The following is a 20,784-nucleotide window of genomic DNA, read 5'->3' on the forward strand; positions in this document are numbered from 1 at the left end:
TAATAAATCGAGCGCGCGCCAATAAGTGAAACATGTTGTTATTGTTATTGTTTTTGGAATCAGTAAAGTGGGAAAATCATTAACCATATACATGAAACACTGTTTTTTTACGGAATACCGATAGTGCCATCGTGGCGACATATTCAAATCCAGAGGGCGACAATGCGATACTACGATGGAACAATGCGATAGTACGTTGGCGAAAATGCGGTAGTTCGATCGCGACAATACAATAGTACGTTTGCGACAATGCGATAGTACGATTGCGACAATGCGATAATACGATGACGACAGTGCGACAATACGATGGCGACAGTGCGAAAGTACGATGGCGACAATGCGATTGTGCGATAATACGATTACGACAATGCGACAATACGATGGCGACAATGCGATAGTACGATGGCGACAATACGATAATACGATGACGACAGTGCGACAATACGATGGCGACAGTGCGATAGTACGATTGCACTATCGCTATCGTATTATCGCCTTGTCGCATTATCGCTATCGTACTATCGCACTGTCGCCATCGTACTATCGCGTTGTCGCATTGTCGCCATCGTACTATCAAATTTTCGCCATCTTACTATCGCGTTGTCGCATTGTCGCCATCGTGCTATCGCATTGTCGCCATCGTACTATCGCGTTGTCGCATTGTCGCCATCGTGCTATCGCATTGTCTCCATCGTACTATCGCATTGTCTCCATGGTACTATCGCACTATCGCAATGTCGCCCTTTGGATTTCAATGTGTAACCACGAGGGAAAAACGGTATTCCGTATTTTTTTTGCGTTCGTATTTAAATTATTAAAAAAATGGAACACTTTTTCTGATAATCATTTTTCTGATTATTAGGTAAACGCAACTTAAAATAAACTATGTGTGAAAACTTATTTAAACTGTGATAGGCAATAGTTGAAAATAAAGAACCTCATATAAGAGTGGTTTTTATGCAGTCCTTAAAATGCCATAGTTGCAATTTAGTGTTTAAGGACCGGTCATTTTTTTATTTAAAGGCAGCGCGTTCTAAATATAAAAGCAAGTGTAAAATAATAACCATAATAGTCGTAAATATGCAATTACTAATTTCGCTTAAAAATGTAATTAACACAGAAAATATGATTATACTAGAAGCATGACTTCTTACCGATTACTGAGCTCTCATTAAGGCGTAAAAAGTGGTTTGTTTCCACTGCAAATCTGACCGACCGTAATTGTGTGTGCCGATCCTGAACTTGTTATTGGTATTGCACGTTTAGTTTTGCTTCACTTAATTGTAAGTTCTTTTCACAGTTCAAGTATTTCTCTCGCTGTTTCAACAATAATTATATTAATTGGAAGTCTTACATTGGACCAAAGCATGCTAATCAAGTGCCACACTTACATAAATCCGGTTTGTAACAGCATAAAAACACTTGTTTTCGGAATCATTAAATAGCAAGTCATTACAGTACTTCCTGCGTGAGCTGGGTTTAAATAATTGTTTGCATTGTACGGGTTATGAGCGTTTGTATTAAATTCAACACATTTGTTCGATCGTTTCAAAACAAATTAACGGATATCAGTGTTTACTTAACTTTAAAATCTGTTCCAGAACTCAATTCGTTTATATAAAGGCGCCATGTTACGAAACATCGGAAATGTCGTCTGCTTCATAATCGTCCTCATGACGTCACACCACGTGACCGGACAGGCGTATGATGTGACACAGTTGAACAGAATGCTTACGATCCTCAAGAATTCCGTTTATCACGATATCGTCGACATCCGGCTCGAGATCATGGATCTGAAGATGACAGTCGAGCAAATTGGAGTCGGTCAGAGGAACGCAAGCGATGAATCCATTATTGGTAAGGAGATTACAGAAGAAAAATATAAATGATAGATTAAGAATATAGAATTGATGAAATTAACACGTTATCCCTTGTTTGCCAGCGTCTTGTTTTATTAAAGATCTTAAGACTAATTTTAAGTTCCGATCGAGTTTTGTAGCTTAATAATATAAACATGTGTGAGAACTTTTCAGATAAACATAAGAAGATAATTCAGAATATACGGTTACCGAACTTATTACCTTATCTCAAGTAATTATAGATGTTTGTGCAGATCGTTTATACTCTTTCATTATTAAAAAAATTGTCGTATGATGGTTTATATGACGTGCTCCAAAAGAGTTCCAAAATCCTCACCTTCAATTATAATGATTCGTCAATTATTCGGAAACTCAAAATGTATCTTAATTATGCAAGAACATTTGATTGTGTACGTTCATGAAAGAATACATATAATTATGTTGGTACTTAGTTTTAAAGGACGCGGATTGACAGGTATTGATCAGATTAAAATTAAGGCATCGAACCGAGCTTGATGACAATCCAAATAAAGTTGCTATTATATTAACTTAAACTAATAAAGTTCATGAAAGAATGTATATATTTAAGCAATACAGTCAAACATGAAAACAGCGGTCAGTCAAGGGAAATGACCAAAGTGACCGTTGTCCACAGGTGACCGTTGTTTTCGGATCACAATTTTAAGATCGGTGGTAAGTTGGTAGTATTGCTACGTCGTTACCCCACCCAGTCGTTTGCATTCAGTGTAAAACAAAGGCTCATTGTCAATAACTTAGCATAATAACAGAAATAACTTACATTGAATAATACAGAATAATATCTTACAGATTTAATTTCATATTGTTAAACTATTTCAATGACTTTATCAACGATAGTATAATTGTTAACTCATGCATCTCGTTCATTCAATACATAAAGCTTGTCGTGTGCAATTGACGCCATGTTCGAACAAGTCTAAAACGCCGATTCGCTGTCATAAACCGATAGTACGGTGTAACCGTACCGTTCTCATTCAAAGAAAAAGACGCAAACATTTTGTTAAAATTCATACGTACGCAAACATCACACAAACAGTATTTCCAATTAACAACCTCGTGCAAAAAACAAACATTAATTCATCCTTTATAAAAAAAAAACATAGCACATCATGCACACAAAAAACAAGATCACTTATTACGCAAAAAAACTTAAAAACACACACAACCATTCTCACTCGCAACAATCAAAACAATAGACTCCACGCTAAAAAAATCCTCTTTCATAAACGCCTAAAGTTTTTTTTATAAATTTGTTAATCAGTGTATGTTTTGCCTTGATAGGCGATCACGAATCCAATTATCGCCTTCTTATAAAAACACTCGTCAGCTTAATATTGTTTTAACACTTAATCAGCGATAAAGATCAATTGACTTTGTCAGGCGCTCATGCGTTATGCGTGCAGACGATAATTGCTATTAATACACATTGCTATTGTTAATTTTACCTGTTTCATGCAATTAAATTGCAAATTCAATAATAATGGTGAGAAAATTTTACTTACCAGTCATGGATGCACAAACGGCGATCGTGATCCTTTGTTTCGACCGTTTCTCAACTAGAGGGCCGCTTTTATAACATCAAAGGCAATTACCGCTATCAGACGCTTTATCCCCCCGCAAAATAGACGGAAAAATGATATGCTGTGTTTTTTTTATTTTCGCGACTCGAGACGACTAACGCGTGACCGTTGTTTTCAGTTCAAACATGAATTTCGGAGTGGATTATAGTGGCCGTTGGCCGTTATGGACAGGTGACCGTTATTCTCAAGTGTAATATAGAGTGATTTTCGCCGGGGGGAGGGAATCCAGACTGGCCGTTGTCTGCAGGTGACCGTAATTCCTAGGTGGCCGTTATGTCAGTTTCGACTGTTTACCTCATTATCAAAGTAAAGAATTAAGTCGAGTTAAGAGTTTTTGTTTTTTTCTTTATTTTTATCGATAGGCCAGGGCATGACAGATATTAATCCAAGGGAGATTTCAGATCTCAAGAATAAGTTGAGTGCACATGAAAGCCGACTGAACAAATTATTTAGTACTGTCAACCAAATTCAAATGGAAAATTCGGTACTTAAAAGTAAAGTCAACCAAGTGGTCGTAGAAAAGGAGAATAAAGCAAATGCTGAAATTCTCAGGTTGAACGCAGGAATTGAAACAAAATTTGACGATAAATTCAACGCTCTTCAAAAGAAGTTTGAAGAAACCACAGCTGTGATAATGAAAAGTTACAAAGACCTTAAGAGGCAGATGCTCGATCAAACAAATACCTTTTCCCAGTCCGTGATCTCCGAACAAAACAAACTGAGTACAAAGATTGACAAGGCAGATGCGAAAATCGTTCGACTGGATGGCGAAGTGAACAAACTCGAAGTCAACGCATTAGTAGAGAAAAGGGAAAGAAACGAATTGATCAAGAACTTAAAAGCTGAACTTCTCCAGTTGAACGCAGGCGTTGAAACGAAATGCGACGACAGAGTCATCACTCTTCAAAAGAGGTTTGAAGAAACAACAGCAGTAAATATGGTAGGTTACAAAGATCTGGAGACGCACATCTCCGATCAAATGAATAACTTTTCCCAGTCGCTGCTCTCCGAACAAAACAAATTAAGTACAAAGATTGACAAGGCAGATGCGAAGATCGTTCGACTGGATGGCGAAGTGAACAAACTCGAAGTCAACTCATTGGTCGAGAAAAAGGAAAGAAACGAATTGATCAAGAACTTAAAAGATGAACTTCTCCAGTTGAACGCAGGCGTTGAAACGAAATGCGACGACAGAGTCGTCACTCTTCAAAAGAGGTTTGAAGAAACCACAGCGGTGAATATGGCAGGTTACAAAGATCTGGAGACGCATCTGAAAACAACGATTGGTAAGTGCACCACGGGCCAGGAGGGTTATTTTAGTGCTGTAACATCATCATCATCATCATCATCATCATCATCATCATCATCGTCGTCGTCGTCGTCGTCGTCATCATCATCATCATCATCATCACCCACAAGATAAATAACAACATTAACAACAACAACAACAACAAAATCATCAGCAAATTATTCATCATAAGTATCATCATTATTAACAAGAACATCATCATGATTATAGTAACAGTCACAATCACAATCATTATAATCATCATGATGCATATTTAACACTGTCGCCATCACTGTCTGGTCTTAAGCATCATACAAGTTTGGATTTTACAGTTTTTTTTGAAAGACCAATCCTCATGTGGCCGTTATATACGGTTATGTACATTTTGTCGAAGGTAACGATTTCTTCTACACTAAGGTATGGATTGATATCATCATCATTTGCATTTTGCTATTGATATTTTAAGGATAAACAACACTGGTAAATTCATGTACACATGTCGCTACAGGCAATAGGAAAAACATTAAAAAGGTATTAAGTGGACCCATTAAAACCTACTCACAATCCACCAATCAGGTTTAGTGATTCGGACAAGTTTACTCTTCAGATTGTGGTGACCCAATACCAGACCATGGTACAGTAAACACCACTGTAACAAAGTATGGAACTGTTGTTAAAATATCATGCAATCACGGTTACGTACTGAGCGGAGAGAACATCATCAAATGCAACGCTGACTCTGTCTGGTCTAAATCAGCCACGTGTAACCCATATGGTAAGAAAATACTCGGCATGATTCGGTCATGGTACACGTTTTGATTGCTGACACTTTGTGCTTGTTTCTTTAGTTGGATTTGTTTTTCGTCTTCAACTGTACTTAAGTCATATCATGGCGGTAAGTTAACCAACTCACTCTATTCCTGGATTAGTTGGTTGTACCAGTACTTAGTGTACATACTTATGCCAATAACTGACAACTGCTCTAGAGTATTGATATATTGATAGTGTTTAAGTGACTTGGCCACGTGCCAAACACCTGTGGGTCGATGTAGGGTACCCTGTCTTTCCAGTAATGTCCCTTGTTTACTGGAAAATGGGCTGGGCCGGGGTCTGCTGCGTTTTTCTTCCTGTTGTCTATATACTATATAGGGGTATATTATATATTTTTTAGCCATTAGATTAGCTTCATGGATAGAATTTCAAACTCCTGGGGTGAAATATTATAATTATATTGTTAACGTAAAGCAATCGTTGCATAATCACTTACTAATTGAAATTCCAATCAAATTTTCTGACTGAAAATGTATATATTGGATGAAAGGTAAAATAACATGCAAATAAAACAGTTCTTGCTGTTTTAATGAGTTTACCTCTTTTATATGCGATTCTCTAAGAAAGTTACACAATAAACTGAAATAATCGATATATTTTAGTTGATATATTATTTGAAACCAATAGAAGTTTGGATTTCAGTTGATGTTCCTGAACGCATAATCAGTATCACCATCAATTCATCATTATCAACAACAATAACAGCATCAGCATCGTCATCATCATAAGTATAATCATTATAAACAACAAGAACATCATCGTGATTGAAGTCACAGCCACAAGTAACACCCTTATAATCATCATGGTGCATTTTCAGCACTATAGTCATCACTGTCTCGCCTTAAGCGTCATACCAGTTTGGATTTTACATTTTTAAGACCCATCACCATGTGGCATTTGTCAGCATCAAATCCTTATTTGTTTAATCCATGCACTGTATATACTTTGATGCACATATTTTCAAAGGTGCCGTTTCCTTCTACACAAAAAATTGATAACATCATTATTTTAATTTTGCTTTTGAGGTTTAAGTATTGCAAACAATAGTTAATTCATGCACAATGTCGCTATAGGGAATATGCAATAACATTGTTGATGTATTTTGTGGATTCTGACCCATTAAAACAGCTCAGAATCCACCAATCACGTTTAATCTTTAATCACTTATATGCACTTCAGATTGTGGTGACCCAACACCAGACCATGGAACAGTAAACACTACAGTAACAACGTATGGAACTGTTGTTAAAATATCCTGCAATAACGGTTATGTACTGAGCGGAGAGAACATCATCAAATGCAACGCTGACTCTGGCTGGTCTGCATCAGCCACTTGTAACCTGTATGGTAAGGAAGTTCTGTGCATGATTTAGTTATGAATAACATTCAGACAGCTAACACTTCTTGTCTGTTGCTTAAGTTGGAATTTTTCTCCGTCCTTAACAGTAGTTTAGCTAGTAATAGTTACTCCACGGCGGTGAGTTTACCAACTCGCACTTTCCTTGGATTGACTGGTTTACCCAGTACTCAATGTACATACTTATGCCAGTAACTGACTACTGCTCTACTTGAATTAGAGAAGGAAAATGGCCGTTTAGAGGATTTCCCCACTTATCATTACGCTATCAGCACTATACCAACTGAGCAACCCGACTCGGTTCCCCGCTATTTGCCAGTATTTAGTCTCTTTCCATTAGAAACATACTTAAAAGACCACATTATCAGATATAGAGTGCAATGCAACTGGCTGGAATTACTCTGTTTTCTGTGAAAGTAAGTGGAATATTGTATTTTATAAATCAACCTGCATGCCAGCTTGCCCACTTGTATGTCGTGCTTAGTTTCGTGTGTTGCAGCCTTCACCGATCCGTTCCAGTTCCGCCACGTGCCGCCAATTAGTTTTCGGTCGGCCTCTTTTCTTCATCATTCTGGTATCTACTCAAGGGCTACAGCACTTCCCTGTGTTCCGTCTTTTCACCTACCATGCCCACTCCAATTTTATCTTCTTCTTCTTACATTTTCGGTGATCATCCATGCTTCTGCCGTTTCTAAAATGGTCTTAAAACTTGTTTTGGAATATATTTAGTTTCTCATTTTTGCCCATTGTTAGTTTCCATCTGTCACTTCCATACAGTAGAAGTAAAACACAAGGCTATTGAACAGGCATGGTTTGGTCTTTCTGCCAATGCCGCGGGCCTATCAGATGCTTGATAACCATTCAAACTGTGTGCTCTCCAGTGATATTATTTTCTTCACATGTGCTGTGCCTCCATCTTCCTTTAAACAGTTGCTCCCAGATATATGAAGCTTTCCATCTTTTCTTCTTCGTTGTGTCCAACCATCATTATATTTTTATTTTTGCTGTTGGTTTTCATGACTTTGAATATATAAATGTTGAGCTTTAGTCCAACATCTTCTGTATGTTTATTCCAGTTTTGTTGTCTTGGGTAGTAGATATTTTATTGTTGATGATTACAGTGCGATATCGTCAGCAAAGTCAAACTACTCCAGAATAATTGTAAGGTTCCATCGGATTATAGTTCTCTAACATTCGACAGTTTTTACATTATACTGTCGATTACATCAAGGAAGAGAAATCCTGATATGCAGTACCCCTGCTTCACACCTTTTTATAATTGGGAACCATTCTGTTGTTTCTTATTCTTCTACAGCAGAGCACTAGGTCGGCAAGGTCAACAATTGGTGTACCTTGTACATAGGTGAGCGCTGTTGGACCATCATGTTTCCCTTGTCTATTTTTTTTCTTTTTGCAAAGATATCAGGAACTAATAATTAAACTTTATTAAACTTTCTATACCTTATATTTTAAGGGTGGAACTATTTTCAGGTTGTTACGCCAAGATGAAGGTGTATACAGGTATTTTCTTTCTTAAAAAAAGCACGTCTTTAATTTTGTGCAAAATCACTGTGAGTTGTAAGCCTATTTCTATTACATTTTATGAACAGAAGATAGGTAAATGATGCGCCAGCAAGTACTGTTAGTTTAGTATTGTAAACAAAATTGTAATGATGGCACTGAATCGCAAACCTGAATTTTCATTTAGGTGACGCTAGCCGAATCGTCGGTAGGAAATGATAAGTGTTTACTACTTTCAAAAAAGCAAGCTTTATTAATCCCTGAACAGGTCCATTTTGCCCACATGATAATGAAATTTCATGCAAATTCCCTAAAAAGTAAGTACCAACTATTTTGACTACCCAGTAAATTTGGTTGATGATCACTATATGATGATACCTATCAAAAACGAAACCTTGAGCAATGTGTCTTCAGAGGAAAATATTTTTAAAGTTTTCATTAATAATATATTTAAGTAATACAAGTTACACATAGGGTGGGCCAATTTCGACCGAAGCTATTAGCCTTACGGTTTGAGACAAGAATTTAAAGTATTCACTTTTAAGATCAATTTTAGCTCAGGTGGCAGATACAATTAAAACCATATTTAATAAAATGTCCGAACACATTAATTATAGCAAGTCAAAATTGTATGAAAAGAAGAAACATGAAGGTGATTCCTTCATGGTAGGTACAGTTAGCTGCATTCTTTTTGATGTCGTACTTAATGTTGACTCCGATTCGGTTTAAGACGACAAGAATTGTGCACAGCATCTTTTTCTGTAACTCCATCGGTCACAATCATCATTTTTCGAAAATGCTTAATAAGTGGTTTATTCCCATTGTTTTTTAGTTTCCTTCTTATATTTGGTTTGACTCATTTGGTGCATTCAGCACATGAATACTATTATGACATCCTAAATTAAATTAATAAATCATAACACATTGGAATAATTCGACATAAAATAATCAAAGTATAAGACCATAAAATACGTGTCAAAGTAATTGTAACATTTTACAATCGTAGCAGACTTCAAGACTATGGAAGCGTATATGGTACACCCTGATGCTGGGATGATGTCAACATTCTATGGCGGCATGATATGAAAAAGTTGTCATGGCTTAAAAAGTCATTTTCACAAGAGCATGACGCCAAAATTTATGTTGATTTGTCGACTTAGGATAAGATTTCAAGACAAAATAATCCGCATGTTTGCATAACAGCCTAAATCTCTGACGATATTTAATCCTTAAGCTATGGAAATATGGAAGCGTATATGGTAAACCCTGATGCTGTGATAATGTCAACATTCTATGATGGCATGATATGAAAAAAGGTGTCATGGCGTTAAAAAATTACTCATCGTGTCGACTAAAACTATGATGGTAAGTCATTTTCACAAGAGCATGACGCCAAAAATTATGTTGATTTGTCGACTTAGATCATGTCGACCAAATAATTTTTCGGGCAAAGCCGGAAACATTTATGTCGAGACTTTAAGTTAATGTCGTTTTGGCTAGTAAAATTAAGAGGTAAAAACCTACAAAACTATGACGACATACCATGTTATTTCACAGTAAGTCGGTATAAACTAATCCGGCATGACCATATCATTGGGGTGTACCATATACGCTTCCGTAGTGTACAATATTCTATGACGGCATGATATATGGAAAATGGGCTGGGCCGGGGTCTGCTGCGTTTTCTTCCTGTTGTCTATATACTATATAGGGGTATATTTTACATTTTTTAGCAATTAGATTAGCTTTATGGATAATATTTCAAACTCCTGGGGTGAAATATTATAATTATATTGTTAACGTAAAGCAATCGTTTCATAATCACTTACTTATTGAAATTTCAATTAAATTTTCTGACTGAAAATGTATATATTGGATGAAAGGTAAAATAAAATGCAAATCAAACAGTTCTTGCTGTTTTAATGAGTTTACCTCTTTTATATGCGATTCTGTAAGAAAGTTACACAATAAACTGAAGTGATCGATATATTTTAGTTGATATATTATTCGAAACAAATAGAAGTTTGGATTTCAGCTGATGTTCCTGAACTCATAATCAGTATCACCATCAATTCATCATTATCAACAACAATAACAGCATCAGCATCGTCATCATTATAAGTATAATCATTATAAACAACAAGAACATCATCGTGATTGAAATCACAGCCACAAGTAACACCCTTATAATCTTCATGATGCATTTTCAGCACTATAGTCATTACTGTCTCGCTTTAAGCGTCATACCAGTTTGGATTTTACATTTTTATCAAAAGACCCATCACCATGTGGCATTTTTCAGCATAAAATCCTTATTTGTTTAATCCATGCACTGTATATACTTTGATGTACATATTTTCAAAGGTGCCGTTTCCTTCTACACAAAAAATTGATAACATCATTATTTTAATTTTGCTTTTGAGGTTTAAGTATTGCAAACAATAGTTAATTCATGCACAATATCGCTATAGGGAATATGCAATAACATTGTAGATGTATTTTGTGGATTCTGACCCATTAAAACAGCTCAGAATCCACCAATCACGTTTAATCTTTAATCACTTATATGCACTTCAGATTGTGGTGACCCAACACCAGACCATGGAACAGTAAACACTACAGTAACAACGTATGGAACTGTTGTTAAAATATCCTGCATTAACGGTTATGTACTGAGCGGAGAGAACATCATCAAATGCAACGCTGACTCTGGCTGGTCTGCATCAGCCACTTGTAACCTGTATGGTAAGGAAGTTCTGTGCATGATTTAGTTATGAAAAACATTCAGACAGCTAACACTTCTTGTCTGTTGCTTAAGTTGGAATTTTTCTCCGTCCTTAACAGTAGTTTAGCTAGTAATAGTTACTCCACGGCGGTGAGTTTACCAACTCGCACTTTCCTTGGATTGACTGGTTTACCCAGTACTCAATGTACATACTTATGCCAGTAACTGACTACTGCTCTACTTGAATTAGAGAAGGAAAATGGCCGTTTAGAGGATTTCCCCACTTATCATTACGCTATCAGCACTATACCAACTGAGCAACCCGACTCGGTTCCCCGCTATTTGCCAGTATTTAGTCTCTTTCCATTAGAAAAATACTTAAAAGACCACATTATCAGATATAGAGTGCAATGCAACTGGCTGGAATGACTCTGTTTTCTGTGAAAGTAAGTGGAATATTGTATTTTATAAAGCAACCTGCATGCCAGCTTGCCCACTTGTATGTCGTGCTTAGTTTCGTGTGTTGCAGCCTTCACCGATCCGTTCCAGTTCCGCCACGTGCCGCCAATTAGTTTTCGGTCGGCCTCTTTTCTTCATCATTCTGGTGTCTACTCAAGGGCTACAGCACTTCCCTGTGTTCCGTCTTTTCACCTACCATGCCCACTCCAATTTTATCTTCTTCTTCTTACATTTTCGGTGATCATCCATGCTTCTGCCGTTTCTAAAATGGTCTTAAAACTTGTTTTGGAATATATTTAGTTTCTCATTTTTGCCCATTGTTAGTTTCCATCTGTCACTTCCATACAGAAGAAGTAAAACACAAGGCTATTGAACAGGCATGGTTTGGTCTTTCTGCCAATGCCGCGGGCCTATCAGATGCTTGATAACCATTCAAACTGTGTGCTCTCCAGTGATATTATTTTCTTCTCATGTGCTGTGCCTCCATCTTCCTTTAAACAGTTGCTCCCAGATATATGAAGCTTTCCATCTTTTCTTCTTCGTTGTGTCCAACCATCATTATATTTTTATTTTTGCTGTTGGTTTTCATGACTTTGAATATATAAATGTTGAGCTTTAGTCCAACATCTTCTGTATGTTTATTCCAGTTTTGTTGTCTTGGGTAGTAGATATTTTATTGTTGATGATTACAGTGCGATATCGTCAGCAAAGTCAAACTACTCCAGAATAATTGTAAGGTTCCATCGGATTATAGTTCTCTAACATTCGACAGTTTTTACATTATACTGTCGATTACAACAAGGAAGAGAAATCCTGATATGCAGTACCCCTGCTTCACTCCTTTCATAATTGGGAACCATTCTGTTGTTTCTTATTCTTCTACAGCAGAGCACTAGGTCGGCAAGGTCAACAATTGGTGTACCTTGTACTTAGGTGAGCGCTGTTGGACCATCATGTTTCCCTTGTCTATTTTTTTTCTTTTTGCAAAGATATCAGGAACTAATAATTAAACATTATTAAACTTTCTATACCTTATATTTTAAGGGTGGAACTATTTTCAGGTTGTTACGCCAAGATGAAGGTGTATACAGGTATTTTCTTTCTTAAAAAAGCACGTCTTTAATTTTGTGCAAAATCACTGTGAGTTGTAAGCCTATTTCTATTACAGTTTATGAACAGAAGATAGGTAAGTGATGCGCCAGCAAGTACTGTTAGTTTAGTATTGTAAACAAAATTGTAATGATGGCACTGAATCGCTAACCTGAATTTTCATTTAGGTGACGCTAGCCGAATCGTCGGTAGGAAATGATAAGTGTTTACTACTTTCAAAAAAGCAAGCTTTATTAATCCCTGAACAGGTCCACATGATAATGAAATTTCATGCAAATTCCCTAAAAGGTAAGTACCAACTATTTTGACTACCCAGTAAATTTGGTTGATGATCACTATATGATGATACCTATCAAAAACGAAACCTTGAGCAATGTGTCTTCAGAGGAAAATATTTTTAAAGTTTTCATTAATAATATATTTAAGTAATACAAGTTACACATAGGGTGGGCCAATTTCGACCGAAGCTATTAGCCTTACGGTTTGAGACAAGAATTTAAAGTATTCACTTTTAAGATCAATTTTAGCTCAGGTGGCAGATACAATTAAAACCATATTTAATAAAATGTCCGAACACATTAATTATAGCAAGTCAAAATTGTATGAAAAGAAGAAACATGAAGGTGATTCCTTCATGGTAGGTACAGTTAGCTGCATTCTTTTTGATGTCGTACTTAATGTTGACTCCGATTCGGTTTAAGACGACAAGAATTGTGCACAGCATCTTTTTCTGTAACTCCATCGGTCACAATCATCATTTTTCGAAAATGCTTAATAAGTGGTTTATTCCCATTGTTTTTTAGTTTCCTTCTTATATTTGGTTTGACTCATTTGGTGCATTCAGCACATGAATACTATTATGACATCCTAAATTAAATTAATAAATCATAACACATTGGAATAATTCGACATAAAACAATCAAAGTATAAGACCACAAAATACGTGTCAAAGTAATTGTAACATTTTACAATCGTAGCAGACTTCAAGACTATGGAAGCGTATATGGTACACCCTGATGCTGGGATGATGTCAACATTCTATGGCGGCATGATATGAAAAAGTTGTCATGGCTTAAAAAGTCATTTTCACAAGAGCATGACGCCAAAAATTATGTTGATTTGTCGACTTAGGATAAGATTTCAAGACAAAAGAATCCGCATGTTGGCATAACAGCCTAAATCTCTGACGATATTTATTCCTTAAGCTATGGAAATATGGAAGCGTATATGGTAAACCCTGATGCTGTGATAATGTCAACATTCTATGATGGCATGATATGAAAAAAGGTGTCATGGCGTTAAAAAATTACTCATCGTGTCGACTAAAACTATGATGGTAAGTCATTTTCACAAGAGCATGACGCCAAAAAGTATGTTGATTTGTCGACTTAGATCATGTCGACCAAATAATTTTTCGGGCAAAGCCGGAAACATTTATGTCGAGACTTTAAGTTAATGTCGTTTTGGCTAGTAAAATTAAGAGGTAAAAACCTACAAAACTATGACGACATACCATGTTATTTCACAGTAAGTCGGTATAAACTAATCCGGCATGACCATACCATTGGGGTGTACCATATACGCTTCCGTAGTGTACAATATTCTATGACGGCATGATATATGGAAAATGGGCTGGGCCGGGGTCTGCTGCGTTTTCTTCCTGTTGTCTATATACTATATAGGGGTATATTTTACATTTTTTAGCAATTAGATTAGCTTTATGGATAATATTTCAAACTCCTGGGGTGAAATATTATAATTATATTGTTAACGTAAAGCAATCGTTTCATAATCACTTACTTATTGAAATTTCAATTAAATTTTCTGACTGAAAATGTATATATTGGATGAAAGGTAAAATAAAATGCAAATCAAACAGTTCTTGCTGTTTTAATGAGTTTACCTCTTTTATATGCGATTCTGTAAGAAAGTTACACAATAAACTGAAGTGATCGATATATTTTAGTTGATATATTATTCGAAACAAATAGAAGTTTGGATTTCAGTTGATGTTCCTGAACTCATAATCAGTATCACCATCAATTCATCATTATCAACAACAATAACAGCATCAGCATCGTCATCATTATAAGTATAATCATTATAAACAACAAGAACATCATCGTGATTGAAATCACAGCCACAAGTAACACCCTTATAATCTTCATGATGCATTTTCAGCACTATAGTCATTACTGTCTCGCTTTAAGCGTCATACCAGTTTGGATTTTACATTTTTATCAAAAGACCCATCACCATGTGGCATTTTTCAGCATAAAATCCTTATTTGTTTAATCCATGCACTGTATATACTTTGATGTACATATTTTCAAAGGTGCCGTTTCCTTCTACACAAAAAATTGATAACATCATTATTTAAATTTTGCTTTTGAGGTTTTAGTATTGCAAACAATAGTTAATTCATGCTCAATGTCACTATAGGGAATGTGCAATAACATTGTAGATGTATTTTGTGGATTCTGACCCATTAAAACAGCTCAGAATCCACCAATCACGTTTAATCTTTAATCACTTATTTGCACTTCAGATTGTGGTGACCCAACACCAGACCATGGAACAGTAAACACTACAGTAACAACGTATGGAACTGTTGTTAAAATATCCTGCAATAACGGTTATGTACTGAGCGGAGAGAACATCATCAAATGCAACGCTGACTCTGGCTGGTCTGCATCAGCCACTTGTAACCTGTATGGTAAGGAAGTTCTGTGCATGATTTAGTTATGAAAAACATTCAGACAGCTAACACTTCGTGTCTGTTGCTTTAGTTGGAATTTTTCTCCGTCCTAAACAGTTGTTTAGCTAGTAATAGTTACTCCACGGCGGTGAGTTTACCAACTCGCACTTTCCTTGGATTGACTGGTTTACCCAGTACTCAATGTACATACTTATGCCAGTAACTGACTACTGCTCTACTTGCATTAGAGAAGGAAAATGGCCGTTTAGAGGATTTCCCCACTTATCATTAAGATATCAGCACTATACCAACTGAGCAACCCGACTCGGCTCCCCGTTATTTGCCAGTATTTAGTCTCTTTCCATTAGAAACATATAAATAAAATACATTACCAGCCTATTAGGCAAGTATGTCAACTCTTCTCAATAAAATACATTACCAGCCTATTAGGCAAGTATGTCAACTCTTCTCAATAAAATACATTACCAGCCTATTAGGCAAGGATGTCAACTCTTCTCAATAAAATACATAACCAGCCTATTAGGCAAGTATGTCAACTCGTCTCAATAAAATATATTACCAGCCTATTAGGCAAGTATGTCAACTCTTCTAAATAAAATATATTACAAGCCTATAAGGCAAGTATGTCAACTCTTCTCAATAAAATACATTACCAGCCTATTAGGCAAGTATGTCAACTCTTCTCAATAAAAAACATTACCAGCCTATTAGGCAAGTATGTCAACTCTTCTCAATAAAATACAGGCAAGTATGTCATCTCTTCTCAATAAAATACATTACAAGCCTTTTGGCAAGTATGTCAACTATTCTCAATAAAATACATTACCAGCCTATTACATGTAGGCAAGTATGTCAACTCTTCTCAATAAAATACAGGCAATTAAAAAACGTAAAGTGATAAAACATAAAACTCTTTTAAGAAGTGTGGATCGCAGTTGATATAAGGCTTAACTGCAAATCTGAGGAATTTGAGTAAAAGACCCAACCCGGCCACCTTACTTGTGTGGCTATTGGTCATTTAAACTACAATCCTCCATCCCTTTGATTCAAATAATGGAGTAATCAATAAATGCCATAAGTATGTACTCTTAGTACTGGTAAATCTCATACTAGATAGGCTAATATCACAAGGAAAACTGTAAATTGATTAAATTACCGCGGTGATCAGTATTATAATGGTACGTTTGTACACAATTAGGTAAATGATAAGTATATATACATGCTTAGTTTGCGTTTTCATGTGCATACTGTTTGCACGTTTGTGAAATAATTTTTGTGTCACTTACAGACTCAGCGGGTCGCCAGTTCATATTCGGAATCCCAGAAACAGCATTTAACTCGCCCGATTATATCAAACTGTACATTGCAAGCAAGCACGTCTCCAAGGTCTACATCACAGCGCCAGGAATAGGTTTCAACCAAACTATAACAACACTTGCTAACACCTCCACCGCAGTAGTTCTTCCTAACAGCCTTGAAACCACAACTGGTTTGTCTAACAAAGCTGTATATGTTGAGGCGGATCAAACCATATCAATCTATGTCATGGTTAGAGATTTCTCTTCCTCAGATGGATTTCTACTTTTACCAATCTCTGCTGACGCACGGGAATTTGTCGTTGCTTCATACGAACCATACCGTGATGCTTACCCAAGTGAATTTTTAATCATTGCATTAGAAGACAGCACTTTGATTGACATTCAACTGAGAACATCTGCTGGACCCGTCATAATAGGAGGAAAAAGCTACAGCAGCGGACAAAATGTTTCACTTAAAATTAGTAGAATGCAAACGTACTTGGTTCAACACGAACATGACTTGACAGGTACACACATTACTAGTTCCAAGCCTGTTTCGGTTGTATCTGGTACTAGATGTGCGTTTGTTCCTCATGATGCAAGTGGCTGTGATTTCTTAGTGGAACAAATGTTACCAGTATCTTTTTGGCAGCGCGAATATGTGTGTGCCAAACTGAAATCTAGAGGAACCAACAGACTGCGCATTTTATCGTCAGTCGATGGAACATCTGTGAATATTGGAGCAAACCACATAAAATTAAATAAAGGAGAATTCTATGAATATGTTAACTCAAATGACGTTGCCACACCCATTGAATCTAATTTTCCAGTTTTAGTGTTGCAATATGCCGAAGGGGGTGGCCACGATTCCAAGTTAGGAGATCCTAGCATGATTACTATTCCTTCTTTAAACGGCCAAGGAGCAGAGTATTTCTATGAAACTGCAACGACTCTTGCTTACCATTACGTCTCAATAACAATTCGCACAGACCAGGCAAACGGACTGAATATTGATGGTTCTACCGTCAGTCGTTCCGATGAACTGAAAACAACGATAAACACTACAGAGGTACAGAGATAAACTTCCTTTCATACACATATTATTTATGATTACCTATGTGATTTTAAAGTGGCAAACGTACATGATTATTAAATTATGCTAATAAATTACATAACAAAGTTATACTATTATCGCGTACTGCATGATTTTACTAATTTACAGATCAGTGTTATTCGGCTGTCTGTTACCGTGGGAAAGCACCACATTTACCACGTGGACACCTACGTGCGTTTCGGTGTGATCGTTTACGGGTTTGATTACGGCGAATCCTACGGGTTTCCGCTGGGACTACCATGGTATTACCAAATAAACAAAGCGATGCAACGAATAATAATTATAAGATAGTATATATTTTAAAGGAGATTCTAAAAAAAGTAATTGGTATTTGAAGCATAAAGCATTTCGTGTTTTGGGTAATAGTACCATAGTAACACCCACTTCCTTTCTCAGACGGACCACGAGACACGGTTCAAGTTCCAAGCGTTCCCGATGAATGTACCTGATCAGAGGCTTTACATCAAGTATGACGCAACGCTCTGTGACACTTCCGACGTGACATCATCACACCGATGTGACCAGAGACCGCAGATTTTATTTGTTTTGTCATAAAAATTTAAGCTGATTCTAGTCATTCTTGATTGCATGTTTCTTGGAAAAAAGTATGTTGTTTTTTATTCCACGCCATAGGCGGAGAGATATTGTTGTCCGTCTGTCCGTCTTTCCGGCCGGCACTTTTGTGTCCGGAGCCATATCTTGGAAGTTCTTTGTGGATTTCATTGAAACTTGGTATGAGTATATATATATGGATAAGATGATGATGCACGTTGGCGTTGTCCATCTGTCCAGAAAACTTTTGTGTCCAGAAGTATATTTGCAGGGGATATCAATTCAACAAATTTGCTTGTTTAAATTGATTAAATTTAAATAGTGTTCCCTCTTATTGTTGTACTACTATTATTATACATATATTGTAGTACTAGTCATTATACTAGAATGTATACTAGTCTTTTTTGCACTCAAATTAGACCAATATATGTGCTATGTTAAAATATAGTATCAATTTATATAAACAATATTAGTTTTTTTTTATTCTTCGCTTTTCGCTCGCCTGCCATTAAAAAATGGAATAAAAATAAATTTATTTTTATTTCGCTCGCTTGCTCAATTTCTGGTTGGCTAAAATCCATAGAACACATAATCAATTTGTTGTGGCCTAAGCAACCTAAAAATAAAACAAAGCAGGCGATTCGCTATTAATGGACTGTTCGTTTAGCCTTTATTACGGAACGTAACGATTTTGCTTATTGGACACGTTGTAATGTAGTTGCTTCCCTTATATCAACAATATCTTACTAAACAGTATATTATTCACTGCGCATGCCATGTTAAAGCAAACACCGTAAAGTGTCTTCTGATAGCAAATAACATATCTGTAATTATTCATCTTAAAGTTAGATGAAGAAATAGTCCGAATCAGATCACATTGTACCAGCGAAAATTATTCAGCTTAAAGATAGGTGAAGAAATAGTCCGAATAACGTCACATTCTACCAGCAGAAACAAATGTGCTCTCATGCTAACATTGAAAAAAAGTTCGCAATGGTATCGTTGTTTATTTGATTACAAACCGTCATAATGTGGTGTTATTCATAGACATAACTCATTCGTTATGATCTCGCAACCCAGAACTCCTCTGTTCAATTAGTCGACGAAAAACTCTATTTGTGTTGTACAGTATAAGAATAACACAAATCATGCAAACGTTTTTTTCTTAAATCAATCCTTAATGGTGTCAATGTAGCACATGCTTTAGTTTTTGTTTTAGATTTATGTTAGCGACTAGCGTAATGAAAATTACCGATTATCGAAGTACTACGCCAAACAATCACATGTACGTGCAATATAAGTGTAATGAAAAACAGAAAAGAGTAAAGCCGTTTCGATACTAGTACAAGGTTGCTGTAACCAAATCCTGCCATTGTTGCGATTCGGAATACATGAAGCAATTTGGAATACCTGACACTTGCTTAGAAGATGCATATCGGTGGATTTTTTTTTTTTATGAAAACTTAAATATTAATTGTTTATTTAATACAATGACATTTGACACGTTTTACCATAACGATACTGATACATGTATGTGACTTTGATGCGACAAATTTTGGACGACCTTCTTTTAAACCAGTTCTGAGTTGGTCACTATATTATAATCGCAAAAAGTGAATTTGTAGTGGATAGAAAGAATTGTGCAAATGCAATACACGATATGATTTCAGTAGAAGTGATGAATATATACATGTATTGTTTTCTCTTTTATACATATGTGAATACATATTATTTAAGACTGTTGTATTGAGGGAATAAAGTATTGGTTCACATAGAAAGATTATTTCGTTTGTTCCTAACATTACCTTCTAATCGTAAGTTAATATGTCAAATGCAAAACGAATTCATTCCGACCCAAATCTTTTTTCATCATGTATGTAAGTGCTGAATACAATTGAAAATGTATGCAGAGACATCGTTGGAAGAAATGACGTAACACAGATAATGGTTTATTTTCATAAAAAAGTGAGAAACTAGCATGACATATACGGAATAAAACGTGTAATTAAGTAGCACTCATAGCAATTATATGTCAGACTTGTCTATGTAGAAATAATAAAATAAAACAAACAAAAAACATATAATACATCAGCTGTACATTTTTTGTTTGGTTCGTTCGATTTATTTGCTGTTTTAGTCCGGCTCTGTTTAAGGACTCTCTCTTGCATATTCTACATTTAAACTCATGTGGTCCATGAATGGGGAATGGTATTCCAGTCCTCCGCTAATGTTAAATTCCTAATTACATAATTTTATACTGCAACGAAAGATGCACTTATTATCGCCCTTTAACCTTCGTCATCTGAAAAGACAGTAAAAGAATGGCTAAAGA

At 36.0% G+C, this 20,784-nt stretch overlaps 2 protein-coding genes across 15 annotated transcripts in view; one reads left to right on the top strand and one right to left on the bottom strand.

Annotated features, from left to right (window-relative positions):
* Positions 1-20,232, top strand: part of LOC127854864 (uncharacterized) — a 21,075-nt gene extending 843 nt beyond the window's left edge. The window contains exons 2-11 of one of the 13 annotated variants that reach the window (XM_052389941.1): positions 1,602-1,857; positions 3,841-4,390; positions 4,694-4,764; positions 5,374-5,541; positions 6,777-6,944; positions 11,053-11,220; positions 15,318-15,485; positions 16,777-17,855; positions 18,009-18,142; positions 18,297-20,232. In XM_052389941.1, coding sequence (XP_052245901.1) covers positions 1,602-1,857; positions 3,841-4,390; positions 4,694-4,764; positions 5,374-5,541; positions 6,777-6,944; positions 11,053-11,220; positions 15,318-15,485; positions 16,777-17,855; positions 18,009-18,142; position 18,297 — 2,763 coding nt within the window. In that variant the 3' untranslated portion in view covers positions 18,298-20,232. Of the gene's footprint in view, positions 1-1,601; positions 1,858-3,840; positions 4,765-5,373; positions 5,542-6,776; positions 6,945-11,052; positions 11,221-15,317; positions 15,486-16,776; positions 17,856-18,008; positions 18,143-18,296 lie in introns of all 13 variants that reach the window. The other 12 variants (XM_052389935.1, XM_052389948.1, XM_052389945.1 and 9 more) reach the window with 12 other exon arrangements.
* Positions 1-20,784, bottom strand: part of LOC127854878 (phosphatidylinositol 5-phosphate 4-kinase type-2 alpha-like) — a 131,032-nt gene that overhangs the window by 41,629 nt on the left and 68,619 nt on the right. The window lies entirely within an intron of this gene.

Source organism: Dreissena polymorpha, chromosome 13 (genome assembly GCF_020536995.1).
Source record: "Dreissena polymorpha isolate Duluth1 chromosome 13, UMN_Dpol_1.0, whole genome shotgun sequence".
In the NCBI taxonomy this organism is placed as follows: Eukaryota; Metazoa; Mollusca; class Bivalvia; order Myida; family Dreissenidae; genus Dreissena; species Dreissena polymorpha.